Here is a 21,031-nt window from a genome sequence, read left to right on the forward strand (position 1 = left end):
TGGATGGTCTGAAAATACAATGAACATCAAAATCAACTAGAAGTTACTAAGTCACTCAGTCTTAATTGTTATGCTTCCTCAGTGACAAAGTTCTGTCCATATTTTCTAAAAAACCTTATTGACCATAAGCAGGCTCAAAACACTACACTGCTAGCTAAAAAGCCATCCTACCTCTTAGAAAAGGTAGACCAATTCCTTATATAAGGTTTAAGCTCCTCCCCAGCTGCTTCCCTGAAATTAGTAAGGTCACACCCACTTTCTAGATCACAGCAAGCTATTATTCAGCTGCCAACCAACCCCTTAATAGGCTCTTCCTCCTATTACTAGGGTAGCTCTGCTAAACCACACCATTCAGTCAAATCGAAGCGGGAAGGATTATGTTTTGATAGATTTACAGGCTTGAGCCCAAAATGTTTTGGAGACCACTATAGATGCCTCTGAAACATTTCGGCCACCGGGGCCGTTTCAGTGTTCCAGAGGTGGCGGGGGTGTTCCTGTAAGGGGGGGTGCACTTACTCCTCCCATCGCATTTCCTCCGCCAGCACCCTTCGTAGCAAAGCCCCTCGCTGCCTCCCTGTTGCCCTCATTGGCCGGAAGTTCCAGGCACGTGTGTGTGCATGGCAGATGGGCACACACATGCACATGCGCCCGGTATTTCCAGGCACTTCCAGCCAATGAGGGCAATGGGGTGGCAGGGAGGTACACTGCCGCCACGAGGGGCTTTGCTACAATGGAGCGCCAGTGTGGGAAATGCGGCGGGAGGGATAAGTGCACCCTCCCCAACCCTTAAGAGAACACCCCCACCACCTCTGGAACGGTTCCAGGCACATCTCTAGGTGTTTACCTACAAAACTAATGGGTATGCACAAGGACTCAGATCTTTTAAAATATGGAGTGCAAAATCAACCACAGAAGCATTAGCTTATAGTGCATCTTCTCATGGCAGCAAAGGCAATAGTAGCACACAATTAAAACACCTGAGACACCAATGGACTATCACCTTTGATAATAGAGAACATCGCTGTTGGAAAACATTATAAGCTTAACATTTGAATGACTAAACTACTGTCTCAGATTTGTTTTATTTACTTTGATCATTTATTTGCTATGGAAAATCAATAGATTGATCCCTTAAATATGGATCAATATGCATTTACTGCATACAAATAGGAGACTATATGAAGAAAAATAACTGTTGAAGAGGATAATGTGAATAGCAAAATATTTTTTGTGCACAAAGTTAATTCTAAAATGTTTTTCATTTTGTGAAACTGTTCATTATATTTATTGTAATCCAAATTCAATGAGTCTACCCCATGTAGGTACTGCAGCTGCATATGGATGATTCCCATAGGTTCAACATAGCTTTGTTCTGCACGCACACACCCCTCCACATGCCTAGATAAGAACAATCCTGCTGGATCAGGCACAAGGCCCATCCAGCATCCTGTTTCACACAGTGACCAGACAGGAAACAGAGGATATGTATAAATGGAGAGTTTTCACAATGGAGAGAAGTAAGAAGTGGGGTCCCCCAGGGATCTGTACTGGGACCGGTGCTTTTTAATTTATTCATAAATGATATAGAAGCAGGGGTAAGCAGCGAGGTGGCCAAATTTGCAGATGATACCAAACTCTTTCGGGTAGTGAAATCTATAACTGATTGTGAAGAGTTTCAAAAGGATCTCTCCAAACTGGGTGAGTGGGCGACAAAGTGGCAAATGTGGTTCAATGTTGGCAAATGTAAAGTGATGCACACTGGGATGAAGAACCTCAGGTTCAAGTATATGCTGATGGGATCTGAGCTGTCAGTGACTGACCAGGAGAGGGATCTTGAGGTTGTGGTAGACAGCTCGTTGAAAGTGTCAACTCAATGTGCGGCAGCTGTTAAAAAAAGGCCAATTCCATGCTAGGGATCATTAGGAAGGGGATTGAAAAGAAAACTGCTGATATTATAATGCCCTTATCCAAATCTATGGTGCGGCCACACCTGGAGTACTGCGTACAATTCTGGTCACATCTTTAAAAAGGACATTGTAGAACTGGAAAAGGTGCAGAAGAGGGCAACCAAGATGATCAAGGGCCTAGAGAACCTTTCTTACGAGGCTAGGCTACAACACCTGGGGCTATTTAGTTTAGAAAAAGGACAACTATGGGGAGACATGATAGAGGTCTATAAAATCATGCATGGTATGGAGAAAGTGGACAGAGAGAAATTCTTTTCCCTCTCCCATAACACTAGAACCAGGGGTCATCCCATGAAATTGATTGCCAGGAAATCTAGGACCAGCAAACGGAACTATTTTTTCACACAATGCATAATCAACTTATGGAATTCTCTGCAACGAGATGTGGTGACAGCCAATAACCTGGATGGTTTTAAGAGGGGTTTGGATAACTTCATGGAGGTCTATTGACGGCTACTAGTCAGAGGGCTGCAGGCCAACTCCAGCCTTGGGGGCGGGGTGCCTCTGGGGCGGGGTGCCCAGAACCTCAGGGGTATACTCGTGAGTCAAATGGGCCGAAAGCCAAATCTGGCAACAGAGCCTCTGGGTAGCAGTTGCGGGGGAGTAACAGCAGAAGAGAGGTCATGCCCTCAACGCCTGCCTGTGGCTTCCAGGAGCATCTGGTTGGCCACTGTGCGAAATGGGATGCTGGACTAGATGGGCCTCCTTGGGCCTGATCCAGCAGGGCTGATCTTATGTTCTAAGTGGTCAAGTATATTAAGGATGTGTCCCTCTTGCACACATCATCACACTAATGAAGCTACGTTAATACAGGAATGATAAACTTGCTTATTAACCCCAGTGGAAATTTTAACTGATAAAGTCTTTGTTTCCAGGAATTTACCAAGCAGTGTTTAACAGGCAACAGGCAATGCTTAAGAGGATGGAAATAATGCTATGCTTAATTTTAACAGCAACAAATCTAGGACCAACAAACGGAAGTACTTTTTCATACAACACATAATCAACTTGTGGAATTCTCTGCCACGAGATGTGGTGACAGCCAACAACCTAGATGGCTTTAAGAGGGGTTTGGATAACTTCATGGAGGAGAGGTCTATCATCGGCTATAGAGACGTAAGTTTTGGGTGGTATAAAAATATGTTAAATAAAAAATAAAATAGAAAATAGTTGGAGAACTATAGGCCACCTCAAGCCTCAAAGGCAGGATGCTTCTGAGTACCAGTTGCAGGGGAGTAACAACAGGAGAGAGGGCATGCACTCAACTCCTTCCTGTGGCATCTGGTGGGCCACTGTGTGAAATAAGATGCTGGACTAGATGGGCCTTGTGCCTGATCCAGCAGGGCTGTTCTTATGTGGCCCACCAGATGCCTCTAGGAACCCACAGGCAAGAGGTATGTGCATACCCTTTCTTCTGTTGTTGCTCTTCTGCAACTGGTATTGAGATGTATCGTGCCTCTGACGCTGGAGATGAATCACAGCCATCAGACTAGTAGCCATTGATAGATCTGTCCTACATGAATCTGTCTAAAACCCTTTTAAAGCCATCCAAGCTGGTGGACATCACTACATCCCATGGCAAGGAATTCCATAAATTATGCGCTGTATGAAAAAGTACTTCCGCTTGTCGGTCCTAAATTCCCCAACCTTCAGTTTCATGGGGTGACCCCTGGTTCTAGTGTTGTGAGAAAGGGATAAAAATTTATCTCTGTCTACCCTCTCCACTCCAAGCATAATTTTATACACTTTGACCATGTCTCCCCTTATCCAAGGTAAAATAGCCCCAGATGCTGTAGCCTAGCCTCATAAGGAAGGTGCTCCAGGTCCCTGATCGTTTTGGTTGCCCTCTTCTGAACCTTTTCTAGTTCTACAATATCCTTAAGATACATTGATCAAAGCTGTACGCAGTACTCCAGCTGTGGCAGCACCATAGATTTGTATAAGGACATTATAATATTAGCATTTTTATTTTCAATCCCCCTCCTAATGATTCCTAGCATCGAATTAGCTTTTTTCACAGCTGCCGCACACTGAGACAACACTTTCAATGAGCTGTCCACCATGACCCCAAGATCTCTCTCCTGGTCAGTCACCAACAGCTCAGATCCCATCAGCTGAGATGTGTATCCAGGCATGAACATGTGTGTCCAGGCATGTGTACAGACTGCACAAGTACCTTGCCCCAAGGTTAAAGGGAAGGTTGGATGGCAATACTGAAGATGGTCAAAACCTTTTTGTTCCCCCTCATCATGCTACTGTGCATATGTAGGCCGAGGGAACTCTACTGAGCCTATGGAAATCATCTGCACACTGCTGCTGTGTTTATGGTAGACTGTATCATGCCCAATATAGGAACTGGGTACACTTTGTATGTACAACTCATTGTATATATCTGGAGTTGTAATTATGCTGAGAAATGAAAAAAACCAATACAGGGCGGTTTCCAGCTAAAAGCCATTAAAGGTAACTGAACCAATGTGCATTTTTAAATTTGGTTTTGGCATATTCAATCAGTCTTGGGAACACACCAACATGACCAAAACACAACCCATGCATCTGGGTTCATTTCACTTTTCAGATCTGTTCAGGATGTAGCAAAATGTGATTTGAAAGCATTTTGGGTGTTCACAAAACTGGTTTTTCTACTTCTCTTTCCTTCATATTTTTCGTTCTTCATGTGTCTTCTATGAACTGTAAAACAAAAATCCCACACTTATTGTTCTCATTATACTAATAATGAACTCAGGTGGTTGAGTGCCTACTGGATTGGAAGAAAAACCTCAGCCTCTCCAAAATAAGGTAGTGATTTCAACATGGTATACAGAAGCATGAAGGTTTGTAAATTAAAGTTAAAAAGGGGGTGGGGAATGCTTGATGCAATTGAGCATGCTCAGTGGCCCCAGGAATATTTGAATGTCAAGGTATCTGTTGGGCAGGCTGGAGAATGCAGCTGGAGGAGGTGTGTAGAATTGGCCTACTTGAGCTTTAACAGCTCACAAGTAGAGGTGGGCATTAGGGTTGCGGAAATGCAACGTTCTGTTTCAGTTCTCATTTGTTACTTCTAATAGTGGACTCAAGTAGCTGAAGTAAACCCTTTTGGGAGGCTACCCAAAAATAATGTAGTGGTTTCTACACACTCAGGGACTCCATAGCTATGAGTATGTAGATAACTTTGTTTAAGAAAAAACAATTTAAAATAAAACCAACAAAAAGCTTCAAAAAAATATCTATGTGAGCTTTCAGAATGTTCAGGGCACAGACCATCTGCAGCCCAGTTCTCCCTGTCACCCCCCCCCCTTCAGCCCCACTCCGTTCTCTGTCCTTCCCCCCCATGCCTTCAGCCCCAGTCCGTCCTGCGCTTGGCTTTCCTTTCCCTCCCTGCCTGCCAGCAGTGGTTTCCCTCACCGGCCAGCATGGCTGGCACTTTCCTTCCCCGCCGGCCAGGCTGGGCGAGCTTTCCCTCCCTGCTGGCCAGCTGCTGCCTCTATTTTCTCCCTGTCCCCCAGGCAGCTGCTAGCAAATTCTGATGAGCTGCCACACATGGGATTAGCGACCGGTACGTTTAGGAGGGATAGATAGATACTAAGCTCATCTTATTGGTGGGAGAACAAGAATTCCCCACTTTTTTGCCACCATTTGATTGGGGATTTGGTGGCTGCTGCCCAATCACAGCTGGACTAACATACTGGATTTCTCCAGTTTTTTTATTGATTGCTCTCTAGCCCACTCCAGGAAAGAAACAAAGGGGTTTAAAACGACCAGAAATTGGGCAGGTTCTATGAATCTGTTAAGCCCATGACCGAGACCAACTGAAACTAACAACAGGTGAAACAAAATGTTTAGGGTCAGTTTTTAAAAAAAAGAAAACATGGGGAAATGCTCAAGCCTCCTTGCACTAGATATCCTGAAGGGGAGCGGATTAAAAATATTGGATGCGTGCTGTGAAGTTTAAAACCTCCCCATCCTGTACCATATTGGATCATTTCAAGAGGGAAGCCCTGCTAAAAGGCTAGCTGAACACTATTCCTCCTCTAAAGACCTTTCCAAGGGAAAGCAATTTTGATGTTTCCACACAACTGTATGTGGAAAAGAAACAGCTTCCACATGCAATAGTTCTCATAGGTTTCTTCGTTGTACTCTTGATGCTATTTTCCATCTGCAATAAGGGACAAAATGTTGCCAGAATGTTCCCTCTGACCCCATCACCCCAAAGTGCTTATTGTGGGTATGAGCAGAAAGAGGGAAGTTGACCTGCTCCCTTCCCACTCTCCATTTAAATTTTCTTGTGCACTTCCAGTATATTGAACTTCCACCACATCTGCACCCCTCCTTCTGTTGAAGCTTGTCCGACTCCACATGCGACCCGCAAGGCCTTTTTTCCTAGCCCCCAGTGCTCCCCCTGCTGCTTACCCCCCCCCCAAATTCCAGTCGCCGCGCGGCCAAGGAGATGGCTGCGGGGGTGCGGGTGTTTTTCCTTACCCTCCCCCATGGTGGCGGTGGCAGCGCACAGCAGCAGAAATCAGAGCGACACTCGGGCCTGCTATTTGGCCCGGCATCGCTTCCCAACTGCGAGGCACGCCTGCACAGTTAAGTTTCTTAACTGCCAAATAGCAGGCCCAAGCGTTGCTCTGAATTCTGCCACCATGCGCCACCGCGATGGGGGAGGTTAGGGAAGGACACACGCACCCCCGCAGCCATCTCCTTGGCCGCATGGCGGCTGTAATTTGGGGGGAGGCGGCAGCGAGACAAATGGCGGCAGTGATGAGGTAGGAGGCGATGGCAGACAGTGGCCCCACGAGGGAGTCCAGCTGCAGCGGCAGCAGGCCCTGGCAGAGGGAGCAGGTGAAAATGGCAGGGACGGAGGAAGCCCGGCGGGGAGAGAAAGCGTTGCCGAAGGATGGGGAGGGAAAGCTGTCAGTGGCGGAAGGAGGACGGGGACCTCCGGAACGATGGGGAACAGACTCACTCTCTCTCACTAAGACTGCTCCATTCATTCTCTCTCTCTCACATACCAAGACTGCTCCATTCATTCTCTCTCTCACTCACACCAAGACTGCCCCATTTTCTCTCTCAAGCCAAGATTGCCCCATATTGGCAGAGGTGGAAAGGAAGAATGCATTTTATTGTTATGTATTTTGTACAGATTGCACTGTATTTATTTTATTAGAATTTAAATTAATCTTGGCCTGCTAGAACTTCAAAAGTTAAATTTTGATAAAATTCATTTTAATTAATTTCACTTTAATTTGATTTAATTGATTGAGTGATTGATTTATATTAAGTGTTACTTTAATAATCAGCACCCTAAAAATTGACCTTGGCCCCCATGAGCCATGTCACAGTCAGTTTCGGCCCACCAGCTCATCTGAGTTGTGTATGCCTGGTTTAAGCACAACATGCTAGTTGGAGGTGTATCAGTTTTCAAGAAGGAAACAAACGAAGGAAACTGATGCGGTTTAAAGTGGTTTCTACTTCTCTGGATACTATTACAGCTTCTTAGTTAATCACTTCCTGAAATGCTTTCCTCTTGTCCAAAAGAGAGCCAGCGTGGTGTGGTGGTTAGAGTGCTGGCCTAGGACCGGGGAGACCCGAGTTCAAATCCCCATTCAGCCATACTTGCTGTGTGACTCTGGGCCAGTCACTTCTCTCTCAGCCTAACCTACTTCACAGGGTTGTTGTGAAAGAGAAACTCAAGTATGTAGAACACTGCCCTGGGCTCCTTGGAGGAAGAGTGGAATATAAAATGTTAACAACAACAACAACAAAATGTTGCCTTTTAATGACTTTGCTGCAATCCTATGCACACATTCCTGAGAATAAGTTACACTGAACATAGTGGAACTTTGTTCCAAATAAAAAAGAAAAAGATTGTATGTAATTTAGCTTTTTAAAAAGTGTTAAATTTTGCTTTTGTGCTGGGGTGGGTGACAGGAGTACAGGAGTGCAAATATACCACAGTATTTTAAAAATTAAATTGTTTGTGAGAATTAGTGATAGAGACTGTTTGGAAGAGGGGGAAACAGATGGAGAAACAATGCTGTAAGGGTAGAGCAGGAGGAATAAGCATGCAATCAGGACTGAATATCGGGACAGTTAGTTGGTGAGTCTGAAGCAGAACCTATGGAGTTGTCAGAAAGGTCTGTGTTTTTCCCCCCTTGCCACTGCTGAGAGGTAGTAGCCAGGAATGTAGTCCTCCTTGCTATCTCTCCCCTTCTTGTTCAGTGCCTGCATCTTTGCGATGTTGAGGAAACACTCAAACACTGTGGGGAAACACTGTGTGTGTGTGTGTGTGTGTGTGTGTGTGTGTGTGTGTGTGTGTGTGTTAAGCTCCCCTTGCCCCACAAGGCTTGGACTGCAGTCAGTCAAGCTCCATGAGGGATATACCAATCCTGGTATTTTGGGACATTAAGGGCATCAGAGGAACTCTTCCCTTCCCCATCTCCATTTATGTCTTCCTTTGGGGTACTTAATCTCTGGAAACAGCATAAAAATGCTTAAAAGAAGATGAACTGCAAATGAAGGATTGGAAGGGCAGATTTTCCTTTCTGGCTGAAATCCTATACATACTTTCCAGGGTGCAGCCTCAATTAACACAGTGGACTGACTTCTGAGTAAACATGGCTAAATTGTACTGTTGACTATTTCCTCTCTTTTAAAAGTGTCATGTTTGTCACTTATGTCACTTATTACTCTCGCAATAACTGGGGGGAGAATAAATCATCCCTTCACGAGATCTCCACCTATACAGAAAATCAGTCGCCCTCACAATTGACAAGTTGTGCTATTGCCTGTATATGTGGTTGTTCATTGTGCAAGTTGCTCCACTAGGGTTTTCAAGTCAGAATATCTGAGCATGGAGAAGAAAAAGGTGTTTTATAGAAGTAGTGCAAACAGACATGAGATATTCAAGACACTATAGAAATCCTGCAAAATCCCCCTCAATCATCACTAGACCACCATCTGAAAGCACCCTAGGAGGTCTGGACATGTTAACAGGTGGAATGGAATGTATATGTTTATTTTGAGTAGTTGTAGTTAGCCTAAGTAGCACCATTTTAGATTCTGCACTAGCACCAGGAGCTGTGTGTCTCCACTTCCCTAGTTTGCCTGACAACATGTTTACAGACTGCTGATGCTGCCTAAATTGCTTTCCCACTGCATATCTTCACATTCCCATGTTACTTCCAGGCATATTGTAACAACAAAAGAAAACACTGAACCTTCCTTGGAGCCCAGTGATTGGGCAGGAATGGCTATTCTAGAGATAAGCTCAGTAGGGAGTCTTGCATGCAGATGTTACTACAAAGACTGTTTTGTGATCTTGAAAGAATGCTATTGTAAAAGGAGTGCTGAACAACCTAGCAAGGTTGGTGTTATTACTTGGGGTGCAATTTTGTATCTGGTCTGTATATAAACCTTGTGTAAACATCATTTTAGGCCGCCCTGTTTTTGGAAACCTATTTCCCAGGGAGCAGTGCTTTTCCCTTGCTTTGCAAAGCAAATAAAGGTTTATACCTGTCTCCTCTGGTGTGGAATGAATTGGGTGATTGTGCACCAGGTATACTCGGGACTTCACCGATAACAATGTAACCATTTGTTGCAGCTTCCACTTGTTGGCTTCTGTTATGTAAAACAGGGGATACCTCACATTCTCTTATTTGCTTGTTTTCTCTTCACATTTAGTATTTTAATATTTTTAGGTATGCTTGGAGAAAACCGTTCTGGTTTCTTCCATTATATAGTATTTAAGCACTTTCTACACATTAAAAAATTATTTCAAGGCAAAAAGTAGAATACTTACATTGAATATTCCAATTAACTGAGTATAAAAGAGTCCACTAATACCAATTAGCATTATTAAGCCCATGAAGGTAGATATTCGTATCAGAGCAAGTTCATGTCTAAACACAAAGATATCCTATAAATAAAGGGAAAGAGAGAAAGAAGTTTAGTTTTTCTTTCCTGTAAACCAAAAAAGCTTTCAAAAATGTGTAAATACAAGCAAAATACTTAGCCACAGCAAGCACAATTATAATAATTTTTGTTAGGTACCTTTGCATAAAATGAAGTATATACAGTTAAACTTGTTTGAATAGGGATATTTATATTATCAAGGATGAGAAATAAGATATTTTTAGAATAGGGACAGTTGAAGGTGACAGTTTGAGCTTGCCCTTACCGAGAATGGAAACCACTGTCTGCACTGTACCAATTCAGACTGCAAGTTACATGTGATGGAATGCTCTCCAGTGTTCCCTCTAATTTTTATCATCAGTGAATGGAAACAGTTTTGTTCTGGCAGGCAGTTTCAAGTTATTGTGCACAAATAACTCACTCTCTTTCACACTCACACACTGCGCAGCGCATAGTTCACAGCGCATAGTTAATGCACAGTGCATAGTTCGGCACACTTTTTTTAAAAATTTGTCTCCCGCCCCCACCTCTCCTCTTCTGCAGCTTATTAATCAACAGCCATTTTAACTCTAACTAGGTTGGTGCAATACTATAGGTCAGGGCTGAGCAGAATTCACTTCACCTCAGGGGCAGAGTCAGCATTGCGCAAATGGGTTCAAAGATGGCAGCCATGCTCAATGGCTGAGACTCATGCCCCAGCCACACCCCCTATCCCTGACGTCAGACGCAGGGGGCATGGTTTCACTTGTAAGCGGGGCCACATGCCCCATTTGTGAGCAAGTTCCGGCTGGCGCCACATTCCCAGCATGGCTGGAAGTACAGGTGAAACTCGGAAAATTAGAATATCGTGCAAAAGTCCATTAGAGTCCAGAAAATTAGAATATTACATGGAACCAAGAAGACAAGGATTGTAGAATAGAACAATATCGGACCTCTGAAAAGTATAAGCATGCATATGTATTCAGTACTTGGTTTGGGCCCCTTTTGCAGCAATTACTGCCTCAATGCGGCGTGGCATGGATGCTATCAGCCTGTGGCACTGATGAGGTGTTATGGAAGACCAGGATGCTTCATTAGCGGCCTTCAGCTCTTCTGCATTGTTTGGTCTCATGTCTCTCATCCTTCTCTTGGCAATGCCCCATAGATTCTCTATGGGGTCAGGTCAGGCGAGTTTGCTGGCCAATCAAGCACAGTACACTGTATACTTTTCAGAGGTCCGATATTGTTCTATTCTACAATCCTTGTCTTCTTGGTTCCATGTAATATTCTAATTTTCTGGGATTGTGGATTTGGGGTTTTCATGAGCTGTACGCCATGATCATCACAATTACAACAAATTAAGGCTTGACTTATCTCGCTTTGCATGTAATGCGTCTGTGTCATATATCAGTTTCACCTTTTAATTTGCATTACTGAAATTAATGGACTTTTGCACGATATTCTAATTTTCCGAGTTTCACCTGTAGTTCTCTCTGCTTTAAAAGGCAAGGAGATACGTTCTCTGCTGGGCTGGGAAGCCGGCGCTGGCTAAGCTTCTCAAAAACGGAGCCGCATGCCCCGTTCGCAAGTCAGACACGGGGAAGTGTTGGAGGCGGCCTGAACCAGGGCCCCCACTGGCCTCCTCATGGATCTATACTGAAAACATCTGAGAAATAGTAAACACACAAGCAAAACTTTTGTTTGCACAACTGAAGTCAAGCCATCCGGATAGCAGGTAGAACAAATCTCATTAAAGGATCTCAGAAAGCAGGTGCTAAGACCACTGCTTCAGATCCTGGAAAGCTGCTGCAAATTACAGGAGACAGTTATGGGCCAAATTTTGTTTCAAGCAACTTCATATTGTACTAATGTTCCAGATAAACTTAACAAGAAACTCCACGCTCAGCTACTTTGGCTATATGTTGGCCAGGCACATAATACACAAAGCACTTTCATGCTTTCCAAAATTTGTAGCATCCCTTAGACAAAAGGTCTATTCAGATACAGAATAGATGCTTTCTAAGAGCAGCCAGTAGGCAAAATCAAAAGTGTCATAATGGTCTTACACAGTATGAGAAGCTTTTACAGTAATACTACTCCTCCTACTGGACAAACAGTTGCAATATCTGTGACTTGCCAAACAAATGAGAGAATACATAACATTAATCAATGATTGTGGCTTTTTAAATACTTCGCTTTTATGCTGTATTTATACAGTTCCTATAGATATCTGAATATAATTTAGCTATTTCATAAAAATGAATTATAATATTAGATAATAAAAATAAAAGTCTTTACAGTGGACAAGCGCTTGAAAAATCATGCCGACATAGGTAAGGGACACTGGGTGGATAAAAAGATAATTTTTAAAAATTCTGACTTAACCTAAAATGGTTTTCCCCCAAAATATAGTTATATTAAACCCATATCAGACATAGTTACAATAAAAAGTGAGCTGAAAAACATGACTAAATTTGTTATAAAGCAACATTTTAAAGTTGATGTGCCGAACTTCTGAGCTTTGATCAAGGTAGAGGCTGTTTCTAGTCAGCCTTTAAAAATTTGAAAAACACAAATCTTAATTATCAGTGTGATTTTACAACCCACAATGCCTGCAGATAAGTACACATAGTTGTATTGTATTTGTATGCAGGCATTTGGGGTTGTAATTCCATTCCTGTAGAGGACATTTCCTGCTGTGAAATGCAGAAAGCACTAAGCTTTTGTCTTGAACCTACAGAATGTCATTTATGTGAAAAGATTAAATAGATTTTGCTGCTGTTTCTGTCCTTAAGTGTTAAAGGGCAGGATGAGAGATTGGGCAACATACAGTTATGAGGCATCAAATCTAAGCAACATGGTCAGAAATCAGCCAAATGGTACTCTGATGTCCCTACTGAATCTGGCTGTATTCCCAAACAAATTATATTTAATTTTCTCACTCAGCAGATGAATATTTTTTTTAAAGAATGTGGCTATCAAATCATCTGAATCAAATCATTAGCAAAATGTAAACAACACAGAATGCCAGAGTCCTAATTTCCTGAAGCAAGTACTTTATAAAAAAAATCCAAATATGTCATCTGGGCCCTTTAACCAGCACATAAGCAAATAAAGTGTAGCCATCACATGCTTCTGTCTAAATCATCCAAAGGCACGGTATGGGTATTTAGGCATTCATATTAAAAAAATTCCCTGGTATCGCTTGTTCTTCTACAACATTGGGTAGAAAATAGTAAATATGTAACAAATTACCCCTAAGAAGTTTGCAAACTGCACACACATCTTTTGAGAGGAAAACTTAACATTTATCAGAAATATTTTTTTGTTTAAATACAACTTTTATTCCTACTCAAATTAAGTGGAAAATAGAATAATACATCCCCATCAATATTAATGGGACACATGATTTGAGGCAAGCCATGTGGGAAAATACTTTCTATTTCACAACACTACAATAATGAAAACTTCCAGTGCTTCAAAAACACTTCAATAGGTTAAACTAAGACACTACATGGTGACAAAAGGCATCTAATTGTTGCCTTTTTAAAATAGTAGTGATGACCAACTGTTAATCAAGAAAAACGGGCTTACTTGATCTCACAACGTGTGCTAGGTTCCAGCAGTATATGTGATGTCACCAGCAGAATATATGCTGAAATGTCAAAGCATCAATGAAAAAAAAAATCTGTATTGTTTGAACATCGAGACCTTAGGTGGGGGGGGGGGGAGTTATGCAATATATATTCTAAAATGGGAAAAGCCAACTAATTGTCCATAGCCAGAAAAATGCAAACTTTAAGCAGTGGGTGGTAAAAGAATTGGCTGATATCCATATTGGCAGAAATGTCAATGATATCCATATTGGCAGAGAGGCTGCTCTTAAATCAGCCAGAATCTTCCAAGCAGCAGAGTGCTTGTATGACAGAGAAAGGAAAGAGCTTTCCACTGCTTTTTAGGGATTTGCATGAAACTGGGCAGCCCCATTCAGTAGCATACCGGATGCAAGGAGGTATGCTGAAGCCCTGCAGCAATGGTTTGGGGAAGAGCGCCAGCGGGGGGAACCAGAGAGGGAGGTAAGGGCACCTGCCCAGCACCTTAAAAGGACCCCCCTCCTCCCAGGAGTGCACGAACCAGTTCGTGCACATCCCTACAAGCAACAGTGAGGGCAGCAGGACCGCTGAGGGTGGTAGGAGCGGTGTCCCTAGTGAGCAAAAGGCCACACCACCAAAGTGGAAGAAGAGAGCTAGCAAGACATCTGATATTGTGAGTATCGAACCATTTCTGTTAGTACTTACTTGAGAACTGAGCCCTAAAAAGTTCTCCATTGTGTATTATTTTACTGATTTTAGACATGTATACCCACTCTTAAATCAAACCATGTTATCAGAATTAACCATGTTAATATATTACATTAAGAACATATTATAACTGATTTAATTGTTAAGTTTATATACCACTTTTCATTAAAATAATCCCAAAGTGGTAATAAATTGGGAAAAATCAGAACTGATGCCACCGGGTTCTGCAAGCTTCCCTGCTAATTGTAGATCATGGGGTTTTAGGTGGTGCTCGGATTCTCTTGAGTATTTAGGTATGGTGATTCCAAATGATCTTTCTTATTTAGTAAATTTAAATTTTTCTAAATTTTAAAGCCAGATGAAAAATGATTTAGATCAATAGTTTGTGATACCCTCGAGTATTAGGGGAAAGATAAATGTGCTTAAGATGAATATAACACCAAAACTCATGTATATCTTAAGAGGCCTCCCAGTTTTTATACCTTTATGTTATTTTAAACAAGTTTACAAGATAATTAACAGGTTTATATGGGAAGGTCGTCCACCGAGATTTTCACTTGGCAAGCTCCAATTGTCGGTGGAAGAGGGTGGTTTTAATTTCCCCCACTTCCAAGCTTATCACTGGGCTTTTATTCTCTTCAATACTGAGATGGAAAGCTGAGCCCCAAATTTTGGATACCCCATGGGCACGACTGGAGAGTTACTATTTAGCTCCACTATCTGCTTATCAGGTATTGGGTTCGTTATTTATTCCCTCTTCTGGTAAACTACCAGCAGTTCAGGCAGCTAGACGTATATGGAGGAGTTTAGGCCTTAAGTATGGTTTTGATCCTTTTCAGCACGCAAAGCTTACATTATGGATGAACCCAGATTTGGAGATTGGGCAGAAACCTTTCTATTGGGCCAATTGGGCAATTTCTAATATTATTACTTTAGATCAATTAATTACCTCAGAAGAAGTTTTTAAATCTTTTGATGCTTTGAGAAATGAATTTAATATCCCTTCGAATGCCAGTTGGCAATATATACAATTAGGGCACCTTTTAACACAGTTATTTGGACATGATTATTATTATTATTTATTTGATTTGTATACCACCCTTCCAAAATGGCTCAGAGCGGTTGGCTCATGCACTTGCTGCTTCAGAAACTTCATTAATACTGGATCTGGAACATCTACCAGAACAAGCTAAACCTACAGTTTCATTGTATTTAAAACTTAAAAGAAAAAGAAAAAGTTGATATTGATTATATTCATGTATTACAGAATCAGGATCGTGAATATACCATTACGGTAGACCAATGGTTAATAGCGTTAAGGATAATGAAACGAGCATATAGAGATCTTAAACCAAGACTTGTTCAGCAAAAACTCTTGTTTCACACTTACTGGACTCCCCAGAGGATGTTCAGCAAGGGCTGGGTTCTGGAGGTATGCTGGAGATGTAATATTTATGAGGGGACATTGTCACATATGGTTTGGTTGTGCCCAATTATAGCATCTTTTTGGGATGAAGTCCATAAAATTATAAATAAGACACTGCAATTATCATTGTGTTTTAAAGATAGCTATGTTCTCCTGGGATACATTCCCAGGATATGGAACTTAACACTTTATCAACAACTATGGATTCTTCGCACTTGGGGAGTGGCCAAAAAGATTATAATTCAACACTGGAAAAGTAAATTTACTCCAGAACTTCAACTTTGGACTACTGAAATGTGTTCATTATCTGCATTTGAATTGGGGTGTTTTTTTGCCGTTTAGGCAAAGAAGAAGAGTTTCAAGCTATATGGTCAAAATTTAATGAATTGTATGTGCTTTAGAAGGTGATTACACATATATGCATTGTTGGGTTCTTTTTCTTTCTCCCTTCTCTCTTTTTATTTTAAAACTTTATATGAAAGTGTTTCATTCTTGGGAGTGTCTTGGACTGTAATGTTCATTCTTTAAAATAAAATGTTAAAAAAAACCAATTCAATTTCTATATCGCCCTTCCAAAAATGGCTCAGGACGGTTTAAACAGAGAAATAATAAATAAATAAGATGGATCCCTGTCCCCAAAGGGCTCACAATCTAAAAAGAAACACAAGATAGACACCAGCAACAGTCACTGGAGGTACTGTGCTGGGGGTGGATAGGGCCAATTACTCTCCCCCTGCTAAATAAAGAGCATATCCATATCTAAAAACTCTTTTTCTAAACCATCTACATCATTATTTTATTAATTATGACTGTTATTGGTCTTTCTTCCTGCACATTTTATTTGCACAAACAGTGATTATCAATGTGCCGCAAACCAAGGCTACCGTATTTTACGGACTATAAGACGCTACGGACTATAAGACGCACCTTAATTTTAATCCAGTTTTTCAGAGTTTTAGCATATTAAACTGTTAAAACATATAAGACGCACCTGAATTTTGGCGGATATTTTTCGAGGAAAAAAGTGAGTCTTATAGTCCATAAAATACGGTATTTCTTCCCCAGAGGGCCTGATATAGCAAGATTCCACCATACACAAATGTGGAAGTTGCAGGTGTGCAGCCAGGTGCTTCTGCTTACACTTGCCCTACAGCAACCCTTGCCAGGAACCATAAAAACCTACAGGTATGCACTTTGTGCAGCAAGAACAGTTGCACTGACAACACATATGTGCATGTAGGCTTCTTTAAACAGCCATGTACACATCTAAGACTCCCAACCCAATTGGGGTTCCTGATGTATAGACCCAGGTATTTAAAGATACAGGTATTCATGCATGTGCCACTCACATGGCTATGGGAAATGCCAGTGCAACAGTAGTGTGCCTGCCACAATAATGTCTACAGTGTTACTCAGCTGTGTTTGAAACACATTTTAGGAATTGGCAGGGTTCTGCTTCTGCACAAATGTTAACAGACAGCACACTTTACTTTCCTCTATATATCTGCTTGCCTCTTTTTCAAAAGCATAGTGTGTTTTTCAGTAACTTTACAATGTTTTGGGGAGAGTTCATATTTCTGTGTTAAGAGTAAAATATTCTCTTTTGTTAATTTATCAATTTTTCATTTGTTGAATCATTAGAAACATATTTAGATATGTCAGTCTTAATTCACACTCTAGCATTCAGAAACAGGTAAAATACAAAATGTGTTTCAATACCAATATTTAAGAAATAAGCTTACATAATACTCTTAATATAAGCTTCTATCGCCTTTTTACAAGCACAAAGTTTTCTTACCCAATTAACTTTTGTAAGTGGTTCTAAGTAGTAGCAGTGGCAGAAATCAAGCAGCAGTGTATAGAAACTGAGGAGTTGGGTGTAGAAGCATAACTGCAAGAACAGCCAGTGATTGTCTTCGCCAACACAGTTATTAATCCTGCAGAAAACAGCGTGAACATATGCAATGAAATGTTAGTGCCTTCTAGATTTTAACACTGAAGTATGAGTTGCAAGGGAAACCAGTGACCCACAAGGAGGAATCCATAATATCTCATTGTGTTTGAAAGGAACAGAGTTGAGTGAAGGACAAACACTCATCGTTGCTCCTTTTGCACAGTATCATGACTCTGTGAAGAGTTTCCTAGGATGTCCAGTTCTCCCAACCATCATCTTGGTCATTCACAGGCAGAGCCAAGGCTGCTCTTGGTTTTTATGGGAATTTGAGTGTCACATCTTACCATTATTTATCTAACTTCCTTACTATAAATAAAACGTGTAAGATGGAAATCTGTAGCACATTAGGCTTCTTTTGAAATCAGAATCATCATATATTTTTACAAAATACAGGATGCAAAAGGAAAAGGGGCATCTTAAAAGAAAACATATAGCGCTTAAGTCTCAAAGGTTCCTTGCCTTTGAGACTTGCCCCAATTATGAAGAATGTGACATTTCTATGAATGGTGAGTGGTGGTGATGATAGCGTTTTCACATTGATAGTTACAGTGTAACTGTTAAAAAAGGCAAATTACTTTTTACAATAATTGGGACATTTTCCAGTTCAAGACATTTGTCCTCTGCTTAGCAATCCTGACAAAAGAACTGGGTATGTAGACAAAATAGCTTTCTTTAAGCTTAAAAATGAAATGTATATAAAGTTTTAAAAACATGAAGCAGCATATTTCAACCTTCAAGCTATATGTTAGAAACATTTTCGCCTTTTTAGGCAGTACAAGCACCTGTTAAAGTTGATCAATAAAAATTACTATAAGTCACCTTCTTACAGAGCTTTTTTCTGGTGCTTTGGCAAATTTGAGTTTGAAGCACAGAATAAGTCAGAGAATTCTGGAGGTTGAACAAGAACGTTTAGTTACAGTTAATCTAAAAGCAGCCCAATGGTTTGTAAACTTTTTTCAGTGGGAGCAGAGGCCAGATTGTTTGACATCACTTCCTGATTACAGATTAAGAAACATATTTACTTAATTAAGACTCTAGTCTATAAACATATGAAGGTCTATGACTACCTTGGAATAAAATTATTATTATTATTATTAATTCATTTAATAATAAATGAATTATTTATTATTAAATCAATTAATAATAGTAATACTAATAATAATAATTTTATTCCGTGGTGTAGTGGTTAGAGTGCTGGACTAGGACCGGGGAGACCCGGGTTCAAATCCCCATTCAGCCATGGAACTAGCTGGGTGACTCTGGGCCAGTCACTTCTCTCTCAGCCTAACCTACTTCATAGGGTTGTTGTGAAAGAGAAACTCAAGTATGTAGTACACCGCTCTGGGCTACTTGGAGTAAGAGCGGGATATAAATGTATAATAATAATAATAATAATAATAATAATAATAATAATAATAATAAACACCTAACAAGCCTTCATAAACAACTATCAAAACAGTTCAATCACATTTTGCAAGGAGGTAATATTAAACAATGGCTAACAACTGGGAAAACTCATCTCATAATGAAAGACCCAGCAAAAGGTGCAGTTCCAAGTAATTACAGACTGATAACCTGTCTTCCAACCATGTTCAAATCAGGGTGGATAAAAATCAATGATTTTTTTTTTAAATCAAAAAAATTGGATTTTTTTTTATTTAAATCAGATTTTTTAAAATAAAATGCTTTTTGAGGAAAATATATTACCATCCAAAGGTTATTCCATCATGAAATAAAGATTAGTTTTTTAATTATGTAGAATAAGGCTGTATATGTTTAATTTTTTTGGTAAATAAATTCCATTAATCCATTCACAATGTCATGCTCTTCCAGAGGTTTTTGTAAGATTATTGGGCAGTTTCTCTGCCTACAAGATATTATCACAGATGCTTGGTTTACTTTTGCAGTTCTCAAAACTGAATTTGACTCAGCAGAGATCACATGCCTCTTCTTCACAGCAAAAATCTTATGACATGAACAGAGTTGAGAAAAAGACCTTAATCCTATTGTTCTACAAACCTATGAATACAGAATCAACCCCTTCAGTGCTAAGTTTCAAGAAGTTCAGTGAAATAGAATAGAAACAATATTTTTCTGATTGTTTGGAGTGGAATAGATCTGCACAAGAAGAAAGTGAAACTAAGTATGAGGAGGGAGGGCCAAGCAGACAAGCAGTACAAAATGAAAGTGAAACTTTCTGAGCACAATACTGCATAGCCACAGACAGACAAGTCTTTGGATCTTTTTGTGTGTATGACCTGAGGTTTATCACATTCTTTCCTTGGAGGAAAAAAACCTATAATGGCAGCAGGCCGTAAAAGAGACCCAGTTTGGCAATATTTTAATGAAGTTCCTTTACCTATCGGTAAGGCAGGCATGCGTGCAAAATACAAACACTGCAACAAAGAAATGCAAGGCCTGGTGGCCCGAATGAGGCAACATCATGAGAAGTGCTGTGATGAAGATGACCAAAGAAACACATTTGAACAGGCAGGATCTTCAGGTTGGTAAACATTTTTATTGAATCATACAATATTTCTAAAGACTGCCTTGAACTGTCATGTTTGAGCAAAATTATATTTCTTATTATTACTGCATGTTACTGTCATTTGGTACAGTTATGAAGAAAAGCAAATATTCCTTTTGGGGCAGTGCTGTGTACAATAAGCAGAAATTGTATAAACAATAAAATAACAGCATTGACTTTTTTGTTTAGGGGAATTCATGGATTCTGGAAACTATCCACCTTCAAGATCACCATCCTCCTGTTCTACAGTTTCAGAGTTATCCATCCAGGATAGTGCTTCATTAGCATCATCATCAGACACCCACAGCCACATATCACTATCACCTAAAAGAAAGAAAAAATCCTTCCCTCCTGGAACCACCATAGATAAGTTTGTGATAAAAACTAGCAGATTAGAAAAAGAGTTAATTGATGAAAAAATTGCCCAGTTTGTTTATGCAACGAACTCTTCTTTCCATCTGACTGAGAACCCACATTTCATTAATATGGTTCAGTCACTGAGACCAGGATACAGTCCACCCAGCAGAGCAGATGTTGCAGGGAAACTGCTGGATAAAGTGTATGACAGAGAAATGGAGCAACGTGCAACAGCTCTGGAGGGTAGAATTGTTAACCTAAGTATTGATGGGTGGAGTAATGTCCACAATGATCCTATTGTATGTGCTTGTATAACAACAGAAGAAGGGAAAGTCTTCCTTGCACAAACAATTGATACGTCAGGAAATGCACACACAGCAGAATACTTACAAGAAGTGGCAGTAAAAGCTATAACAACATGTGAACAAAAATTCAAATGTCTAGTACGCAGTTTGGTCACAGACAATGCTGCAAATGTATCCAAGATGAGAAGAAATTTAGAAGAGCAGGAAGGGAATACAAAGCTAATAACATATGGTTGCAGTGCTCATTTGCTGCACCTCTTAGCCAAAGACTTAAGTGTTCCAGAAATAAAGACTAATGTTG

At 40.6% G+C, this 21,031-nt stretch overlaps 1 protein-coding gene across 15 annotated transcripts in view; it reads right to left on the reverse strand.

Annotated features, from left to right (window-relative positions):
- ZDHHC21 (zinc finger DHHC-type palmitoyltransferase 21) overlaps window positions 1-21,031 on the reverse strand; it is a 45,737-nt gene that overhangs the window by 10,367 nt on the left and 14,339 nt on the right. For 12 of the 15 annotated variants that reach the window (XM_053296105.1, XM_053296098.1, XM_053296099.1 and 9 more), the window contains 2 exons: window positions 17,386-17,524; window positions 9,769-9,885 (listed from right to left, as the gene is read on the reverse strand). In XM_053296105.1, the coding sequence (XP_053152080.1) occupies window positions 9,769-9,885; window positions 17,386-17,524 (256 nt within the window). Of the gene's footprint in view, window positions 1-9,482; window positions 9,588-9,768; window positions 9,886-17,385; window positions 17,525-21,031 lie in introns of all 15 variants that reach the window. The other 3 variants (XR_008316141.1, XR_008316142.1, XR_008316143.1) reach the window with 1 other exon arrangement.

This window comes from Hemicordylus capensis, chromosome 2, assembly GCF_027244095.1.
Source record: "Hemicordylus capensis ecotype Gifberg chromosome 2, rHemCap1.1.pri, whole genome shotgun sequence".
NCBI lineage: Eukaryota > Metazoa > Chordata > Lepidosauria > Squamata > Cordylidae > Hemicordylus > Hemicordylus capensis.